At 41.6% G+C, this 9,659-nt stretch overlaps 1 protein-coding gene across 1 annotated transcript; it reads right to left on the bottom strand.

The window, feature by feature from the left end:
* Positions 1-6,795: 6,795 nt before the first annotated feature.
* LOC134805621 (uncharacterized) lies at positions 6,796-9,376 on the bottom strand. The gene has a single exon (XM_063778886.1). The coding sequence runs from the start codon at positions 9,310-9,312 to the stop codon at positions 6,796-6,798; it is 2,517 nt and encodes an 838-aa protein (XP_063634956.1). The 5' UTR covers positions 9,313-9,376.
* Between the last annotated feature and the right edge of the window lie 283 nt (positions 9,377-9,659).

The following is a 9,659-nucleotide window of genomic DNA, read 5'->3' as shown; positions in this document are numbered from 1 at the left end:
AATGCACAAGCTTACAGCCTTTTGGCAATATTATGGGATGCTTAGTGGCATAAGGCACGTTAGCATGCTGCAACCGCCCACCTACACGCATTAAATGCATGTTGTCAAGGAACGGGTTCAACGCCTGAAGATTTGACTTTAGAGGCGACTTCGAATTCAAAGCCTTTATTTCTTGTGCAAAGTACTGTGCTTGCACCCATCTGAGAACAATTTTTAAAGCGAGATCCAATTCTTCGGGCGTTAAATTCCCTGACAGTCTATCTTCTAATTTAACCTTACAGTTATTGACAAATCTATACATATAGGATACAATCCGTTTAATCCTATCTATATTAGAACAACCTATGAACAGAGGTAGAGGCTCACTGAGCTGAGCTGTTTTTACCTTGCAATAGATGCGGGTCAACGCCCCTTGACAAAAGGTCGGCTGGATTGTGCTCTGTAGGCACATAATACCAAGAGAAGTCTTGAGTCGTCTCCTGTATATATTTGACCCTATTGGCAACATAGACATTGAGCTTTAATGAGCTTGTTGCGAGCCAACACAATACAACTTGAGAATCTAAGAACAGGTATACCTTTACCTCAAATTTATCTTTAATGAGGTCATAGACCTTTTTAACTAACTTGGCCAGCAACAAAGCTGCATTAAGCTCTGCTCTAGGGATACTTAATTTTTGTATTGGATTCACCCGTGACTTAGAGCACAATAGGCCAACGCTAACACTATCATCTAAATTTACAATCCGGAGGTATAAACAACATCCATGAGCCTTTACACTAGCATCAGCATATCCAATTATATCTATAGTTTTAGCATTAGATGTGTCTAAATTTCTTTTTACAACAATGCTTTTCATTTTATTCAAACTAGTCGCAAACCTTTTGATCCCTTCATTTAGGTGGTCTGGTAGCGGAGAGTTCCACTGGAGCTTTTCCAACCAGGTCTGCTGTAAAAGCAGCTTAGCATTGACTATGGCAGGCCCGACTAAACCTAAAGGATCAAAAAGTCTGCTGACAAATGACAATAAGCTTCTTTTTGTGTAATTATCACAAACCTCCTGTTTTTTTTTTTTTTTTTTTTTTATTAATAAAGAACTGTATTTCCACTCTTCTAACTACTACATCACACATATATTGTTCATAACCGTTAACGCTTGTGCTTAGATACGAGGTAAGCTCTATACTGACTTTCAAGTGACCTTTTGACAGATGTCATTACATATTTCATGTACCGTCTCGTACACCGTCAGACTGGCACACTGATCAAACTTATGTCGATATGCAGAAAAAGGTACAACAAAAAATGAAAGTTGTAAATGACTGTGCAGAAAGAGGTATTGCTTTGATCCAAAAATTTAATTCAAGCATTACAAAAAACGAAGAACAGAAGCAATACCTTATCCGCGTCGTCAATCTGCATAGGAAGAAATACCCCGTAGCTTCAAAATCTAACATCCTCAAGATGAGTTCTGGTGATAAGGATCCGAGTGAAGTTAGTAAATAATTAATGAATATACTAGTATAGTTTAATGTTATTTCATGTTCATTTTCATATAAAAATCTCTAATTAAAGTGCTCCTTACAAAAATGTCTACTTTTTCTGTACATTCCAAAAAAGCGTCAAATCATAGCAACCCCTAAACATTACCCGATTTCTCTAAATTTTTATACAACGCCGTTTTAAGTCTAATCAAACGAAAAGAAACTGGTGGAGAAAGGAATTTTCAAAAAAAAAATTTTTGAACCACCCTAATGTTCATAAACAAGATAGTTATGATTTTTTTTTTCAAAACTCGAAAAGTTTTTCGTCTCTGGTGAACAATTTGGTTTTTGTGGGTTACTACGTGTTTGCTTTCCGGCGTCGATGTGTGAATCACCGAGGTGGTTTTGAAGATATCTTCGTAAAAATACACATTTTTACATCTGAAAACATCAGCACTTTTCGTTTATTGATTCTGGCTGAGTTTGGAATTTCTACGGTAGTAGAGTTGTTTAAGGAGTCCTGTGTGGCAGACGTAGAAGATTCATGGTCACTTCCAATGTCGACAGTATCGATCTTACATTCGGGCAAACTTGCATTATCTTTTCCGATGCTCGTGGCAGAAATAGCCTCGAAATTAACAGCGGAGTTGCTTAAGAAGTCTAGTGTGGCAGGTTCTGGTGTGCATAAAATATCTGCTTGCATGATGGGACCAGGGTAACAATTTCCTGAGATGTGCAGCTGAATAAGGTCGCGATTTGGTTTGAGTTTTTTTCTTGGATATTTTTTAGGTGTACCTGTACCTTTTTCTCATACAATTTGTTTGTATATTATCTATTTTTTTCAGTTTCTCCTCGAGATCTTTTGTCATTTTTGAGATGATACAATTTAAGCGCTCGATTTCTTCGTGCGCGCTGGCCAGCTGTACTGATAGATTTAACACTTGCGATTTGAGTTCCAGTACTTGCACATCCTCCGTTGTTGATAGGTCGGGAAGGCTATGCACAGTATCGTCATGCTCTTGGGAGTCGAAGTTTGAGTCGGATTCGGATTTTGGAGACAATTCGGGAGAAGGTTTTTACGGCACTGATGACATTTCCAAGCCTATTTACCTGACTTAAACATTAAGTCGAAGAACTTAAGACTGACATTTGTAGTACATGGCACGTTGTAATAATTACCACACTGATGACATTTTAAATAATACTTGGATTTAATTTCCTTTGAACATTTGGCACAATAATTTATGTTAGTCTTCGAATACATTTTTTGTTTTTGTTTTAAATGGAATCGCAATAATATAAAAAGTATAAACTTGCTAATTAATCGAGATCGATTAACCTGTCTTCCCTTTCCTCTTTTCTTTTTTCCTCGTCGCCACATGTAAAGTACTGTATTTACTTCAGTAAATCATACGATATAATGTATTTCCAACGGTTCGCCAATACAAACATCACGCGGTATGACCGGCACTGTTCGCTAGGGTGGAGCGTCGTTGTATGGAAAAAAATAAAAAATTGATTATCAATGTGGAGCCAGTACAAAAAGTTGCAGTTTGTCATGTAGATTATAGTCAAGTTTAAAATTAATCAACACTACTTTTAGCCCTCTACTCAGCCGCTAAAGAAATTAATAAAGGTAAATTTTCATCAATTATTTAAATATTGTAACCCGGGGTGGAGAGGTGTCGATTGAAACGCAGAATAACTTTACTTTTTATAATTGAAGATAACTCAATTACTATACACTATACAGAATGAAACTAAGCCAATCACCAAAAGATGGTTCGGGAGCCGATCGCATCGATTTTGGGGACAAGCGGGAGTGTATAAGTGAGCCGGGAAGACCGTCAGCACTAAATACATTGCAGAACGTAAGATAGCGTACAAAGTTGGCAAGGTTACTTATGGATCCTACGTTGAACAAACGTTCGCGTGTTCTAATTCGACGCCAGCGCCATCTCTTGACATATGTTGGCCCTAATGTCGTAGTTCCGCTACTCGTCACTGGATGGCGTTAGTAGTGGTGTTACATATTCTCCCCCTCTATCCACGAAGACGTCTCGGCGAGTAGGATGGATGTTGATTTTATATTCGTTGGTTGGTAGCTTTGGCGGTTGTCTTCCTAGGCCTTCCTCTCTTCCGTATAGGCTGTAGAGGTTCCGGTAAGGTTGGGCCATTCCCTTTAAATGGGGTTAGTGCTGAAGTATGGTAGGTTCCCACTTCCTTCTCGGGTTCGCTAGGGTTTACTAGTTTGTACGATGTCGCGCCTCGCTTAGATTGCACAACATAAGGTCCATCTCGGCGTGGCATAAACTTGTTACTCACCCCTTGGGCGGAACGGCTGGCCGCGTGGGTATCGGCAAGCACTAAGTCTCCGGCTTTATATCCTGGGTCAGGCCGTCTTGCTTTGTCAGCTTGTTCCTTCCGAGTTTCTTCTTTGTCCTGTCGGAGTTGTCGGGCTCGCTTTAGCGTTTCAGCCAATAATAAAAGTTTCGGAGTAATGTCCGGCACGAAATTCTCAGATAACACAATTTGCTTTAGGTCGTGTGTGATATCGTCGGGGAATCAAAGTTCGCGGCCAAAAGTGAGATAGGCTGGTGTATGGCTTGTCGCTAGACTCACTGCTGTGTTCATAGCAAATCTTATGCATGCAAGCTTTTCAGACCATTCCCTGTGATTGTCCTGCACCAAGATGCCAAGTTGAGTCTTTATATCCCTATTTTTCCTCTCTACGGGATTCGCAGCTGGGTGGTATACAGGGGTGAACGTATGGTGAATTCCAAGACAAAAGGTGACCTTCTGCATAACCGCACTAACAAATTGCGTTCCGTTGTCGCTATGAACGCGCCTGGGAACACCATATCGAAGGAAAGGTTGTAGGTTGTTCCATATACTACATTTTCGTAGAATTGTGCTTCATAGAAAATGTTTCTCATATTATCATTTCATAGAATGATCAACTTCCAGTGCACTTACATTGTAGAAGCTGTACTTGTAGATTTTTTATAGTTCAGAAAATTTATGTTTCGAAATTCATGTCATAAAATTTCAGGTCATATATTATTATTCCTTATAATATTAAGTTTATATAAAACTTGTTTCCAAGCCTGCATATTCATAGAATATTGTTTCACATTTTATTAAACTTAATATTTTTATTTCATAGAAGGCTCAGTAACTCAATACTTACTTTGTCAAAAATTAAATCATAGATCTTTGTTACCCTAACCGAACCTAACCTACTTTTCTAGCAACAGTTTGTTTCTGCGGGGGTCGCAGTTCTAACCTAACCTAACCTACTTTTCTGGCAACAGTTTGTTTCCGCAAGGGTCGCAGTTCTAACTTAACCTACTTTTCTGGCAACAGTTTGTTTCTGTGGGGGTCGCAGTTCTAACCTAACCTAGTCTACTTTTCTGGCAACAGTTTGTTTCCGCAGGGGTCGCAGTTCTAACCTAACCTAACCTACTTTTCTCGCAACAGTTTGTTTCCGCAGGGGTCGCAGTTCTAACCTAACCTACTTTACTAGCAAAAGTTTGTTTCTGCGGTGGTCGAAGTTCTAACCTAACCTACTTTTCTAGCAACAGTTTTTTTCTGCGGGGGTCGCAGTTCTAACCTAACCTAACCTAATTTTCTGGCAACAGTTTGTTTCCGCAGGGGTTGCAGTTCTAACCTAACCTAACCTACTTTTGTGGCAACAGTTTTTTTCTGCGGGGATCGCAGTTCCAACCTAACCTAACCTATTTTTCTAGCAACAGTTTGTTTCCGCAGGGGTCGCAGTTCTAACCTAACCTAACCTACTTTTCTGGCAACAGTTTTTTCTGCGGGGGTCGCAGTTCTAATATTACAATTCTTTGCATTGAGTTTTTGAAAAAAAAAAAAAATAAAGTGCATAAGTTCTGAAATAATAATATTTGAAAATAAAATACTCGAACTAAATATTATATTAAAAAGTTCCTATGAAACAACAATCTATGAAATCTGTGTCTACGAAACAAGAATACACGAAACATAATTCTACTGTTTGATAAGTTTCTAAATTTAAAAAGATTGATAGTAATATACATTCAACTGAATTTCTGTGAAATATGTTTCAACCAAGTAAATAGTCTATGAAACAATAATATTGGAACCGAAAGTATATGAACCAAATAATATATGAAATAATTTCTGAGAAACGATATTCTATGAAATTTCTGTCTGTGAAATAGGGTGACACCCGAAGGAAAACTTCATTTATCATGGTCATAGCGCATGCTTCCGCGTTGGCTGTATCCAGCGCGAACAGTTCTACCCATCCGGTTGCTATATCCTCCACCACTAGGATCCAGTTTTTATTAGTTACTGAAGTTGGCAAGGGTCCGAACAGGTCAAACGCTAGACTTTCGAATCTTTGATTGACTGCGGTGGTTTGCAACAGTCCAGCAGGTTTTAGGTTTGATGGTTTATAGCGTTGACACATTAGGCAAGTTTTCACATATGATTCTATGAATCGTCTCATATCATACCCTTCCAGTAATACCGACGCGATATCCTTTGATAAGTTTTATCGGCGCCGTAATGACCTGCTAATGGTTCGTCGTGATAGGCCGCCAAAATGTTTTTCCATTCGTGCTCGGGAACCAACAATTGGGCATCATCGTTATTTTCATCTGGTTTGTACTTATAGAGCACACCACTATTCAATACATATCCTTTGCCGCCCCAATAGATAGCATCTTCGCCTTCCGTCTCTAATGCCGTTATGATTCTAGCTATATGTTTGTCTTTCAACTGTTCATTGCGTATTTCAGAAGGTTTGCGTGCAGGCATATCTACCACAACGGTGCATAATTCGCAACTGCTTGAGTTATTAGCGTCACACTGGGGTCTGGATAGAGCATCGGCAACCACATTTGTCTTTCCTGGTGCATACTTAATCGTAACGTTGTACGCTTGCACAATTAAAGCCCAACGTGCCAATCTTCCCGTGGGTGTTTTAATCGTTAATAGCCATTTAAGCGCTTGATGATCCGTAACTAATGTTACTTGTCCACCTTCAATATATCCGCGGAATTTGTTGAGTGCCCAAACTAGTGCGAGCGCTTCTCGCTCCGTGGTGCTGTAATTCCTTTCTGCGGAAGTTAATAGTCTGCTAGCATACTCAATCGGGTGTTCGTCCTCTCCCTCCCCCTGGACTATGACGGCTCCGATTGCGTAGTTGCTCGCATTGGTCTTAATTATATACGGCTTGGTTTCATCTGCTGGCTTCAGAACTGGTGCAGAAGTAAGGTGACACTTCAAGTCGTTGAAAGCCTTCTCCTGGGCTTCTTTTCATTCCCATTGAGCATTCTTTTTTGTTAACCTCGTCAATGGTTCGCTGACTTTGGAGAAGTTCGGAATGAATCGTCTGTACCAGGAGCAAGTTTGTATGAAGGATAGTAAGTGCTTGAGGTTTTTGGGCTGTGGTAGACTAGTAATCGCTTCCACCTTGGAGGGATCCACTTGTAAGCCGCTTGCGGTGATCAAGTGGCCTAAATACTTGATAGAATCGCAACAGAAGTGACATTTAGTGAGGTTAACAGACAGATTATTCCCTTTCAGCACTTTCAACACTTTATCCAAATCCTCAAGATGTTGGTCGAACGATTCGGACAGTATTATTAAATCATCCAGGTATGCCAGCATTCTCACATCTCCTACCAATACCTTGACCCGGTCGATAAGCCGTTGGAAGGTAGCAGGAGCATTCCGTAGTCCGAAAGGCATTCGAATAAATTTGAAAATTCCGAATGGCGTTATGAAGCTGGTTTTGTTCTGGTCTTCCTCGCGCACCTTTACCTGCCAATAACCAGAGCGCAGGTCAAGAGTGGACATAAATAGAGTCGGCTTGGCGTCACGTAGAAGGTCATCAATCCGTGGCATCGGGTAGAGGTCCGGTACGGTGATGGAGTTCAACCTTCTGTAGTCGACGCAAGGGCGTAGACTCCCATCCTTCTTTGGCACTAATATAACAGGAGCAGACCATGGTGAAGATGAAGGTTGGATAATACCTTCGCTGAGCATCTTGTCGATCTCGTTTTTCAACTGTTCCCTTCGGACTGGAGACAGCCGGTAAGGTGGTACAGCTATTGGTGCGTGGTCGCCTGTGTCGATAGTGTGTTCAATCAACGTCGTTGGTTGCTTATTAAATAGGCAAACCTCCTTACTCTTCATTATGACCCCTTCTATACGGCTTTTCTGTTCGTCATTCAGAGTTCCCATTTTGACTGTCCCGATGTCTAATGTACACAGGTCAATGTCATCAGCAGTGTAGCCCGTGAATAGCGCTTCAGAATTTGGCGACAGGGTAACTTCGGTTTCTTCAATCGCCTTTACCGCATCCGCGAACATATAATCCATATGGTGTGGCTCCGGTACGTACCCATCAAATGTATCATGGGCTGCAACCTTGGGTTCATAACCGTATGTCGGGTTGGTGTGCCTAGACACGACATCTGGGTGTAAGTCGGGTTCAAACTGGGCCAATGATACGCTTTCAGGTCCTTCCACGATGAAATCATAATTAACTCCTGGACGTTCCACAAAATTCCAGGAACGTTGAGGTATGTTGAGGACCATGCCTGCATCTTCTATGAACCCCATACCCAGCAACGTTTTATTTTTCTTAGCATGTGGAAGTACTACAAAGGTTGTGGGTACACTCCGATCACAAATTTTGACTGGCACTGTAATGGACAAGACTTCTTCTCGTCGTTTCAAGCCGTCTGCCATAGTTATATTAGCAGTTTGTCGAGCAAAACTACATTGTCTTTGCTTTAAGCACTTGTACAGTTGATAGGAAGCCACACTAGATTTAGCGCAGGGGTCGACAAATGCTGTGCCAATAACATCAAAGATGGCAATTCCCACCTGCATTCTCGGGCGGGCGTCTAAGTTGATGTCTAGCGCGCAAAACCCAGTTTTCTCCATCTTGATTGGTTGAGCTTCTTTACACTTAGGGCATTTGCTTCGTGTATAACCAGGCATTCCACATCCGTAGCAGTAGAGAGTCGACATACTTGGTGACGGCGCTTGGGTAGACTCCATTTTAATCTCTTTAGGAGGTTGTTGTGTTCCACCCATTTGCTTCAGTCTTTTTCGACATTCCTCAACGGTATGGCCCGTGGCACGACAGTACTCACAGCGCTGTTTCTTTTTGGTTTGCCCAGTTTGCTTTTCGAATTGATCTTTACACAAAACTGATGAAGACTTCTCACGTAGCACCTGTTCAACATTCCTAGCAGCGGTTAGCAGCTGGTCGAATGTCATCACTGAGTCACGTGGTATTCTCTCGCGAATATTAATGTGCAACTGACCATGAATAGCATCTATTTGTAATTCCTCTGTCAAACCCGGTGATCGTAGCTGGGTCAACAGGGCTCTGTTCTTTGCGATAAACGTTTCTGTCAGCATATCCGACGGTTGCTTGCGTGAAAATACTTCCTGGAATATTTGGACGCCAGATATCTTCGGTGCAAAGGCGTGACGCAATCTTGCCTCGAAGTCGGTCCAACAGGTAATATTATCTTTCACTCCTTGCCACCATGTAGAAGCTTCACCTTTCAATACCAGAGGAAGACTCATAATAGCAGCCTCGTCCGACATGCCATTAACCTTTTTATAGACTGATGCGGCTGATAAAAACTCTTCCAAGCGTATAGATTCCCTAGTGCCGTCATAGGAAAATGACACGTTAGCAAATGATGCCGTTGTAGTCCTGACACCGCCAGCTGCGGCTTGAAGAGCTGCGGCCGTAAGTGACGTCACCACCTGCTGTAGCTGCTCCGTAGACATAGAAATGTTCTCCATCTTCTTTGTATTGGAAGGTCCGTGAAGTTTACGCGGTCTCAATCCCACTCTCAGTGTAGGTCTTGTTTTGGGTGTAGCCGTAGGTCCGCTTCCGGATTCCGCCAGCTTGGAGGTATTCGGCCGAACGTTGAGCGCCAGATGTAACCCGGGGTGGAGAGGTGTCGATTGAAACGCAGAATAACTTTACTTTTTATAATTGAAGATAACTCAATTACTATACACTATACAGAATGAAACTAAGCCAATCACCAAAAGATGGTTCGGGAGCCGATCGCATCGATTTTGGGGACAAGCGGGAGTGTATAAGTGAGCCGGGAAGACCGTCAGCACTAAATACATTGCAGAAC

Source organism: Cydia splendana, unplaced genomic scaffold (genome assembly GCF_910591565.1).
Source record: "Cydia splendana unplaced genomic scaffold, ilCydSple1.2 scaffold_46_ctg1, whole genome shotgun sequence".
In the NCBI taxonomy this organism is placed as follows: Eukaryota; Metazoa; Arthropoda; class Insecta; order Lepidoptera; family Tortricidae; genus Cydia; species Cydia splendana.
The sequence above is the reverse complement of the archived record's forward strand: the minus strand, read 5'-3'. Positions and strand labels throughout refer to the sequence as shown.

Excerpts from the sequence above, each read along its gene's own strand:
- LOC134805621 (XM_063778886.1), bottom strand. The coding sequence starts at position 9,312 with ATGGAGAACATTTCTATGTCTACGGAGCAGCTACAGCAGGTGGTGACG.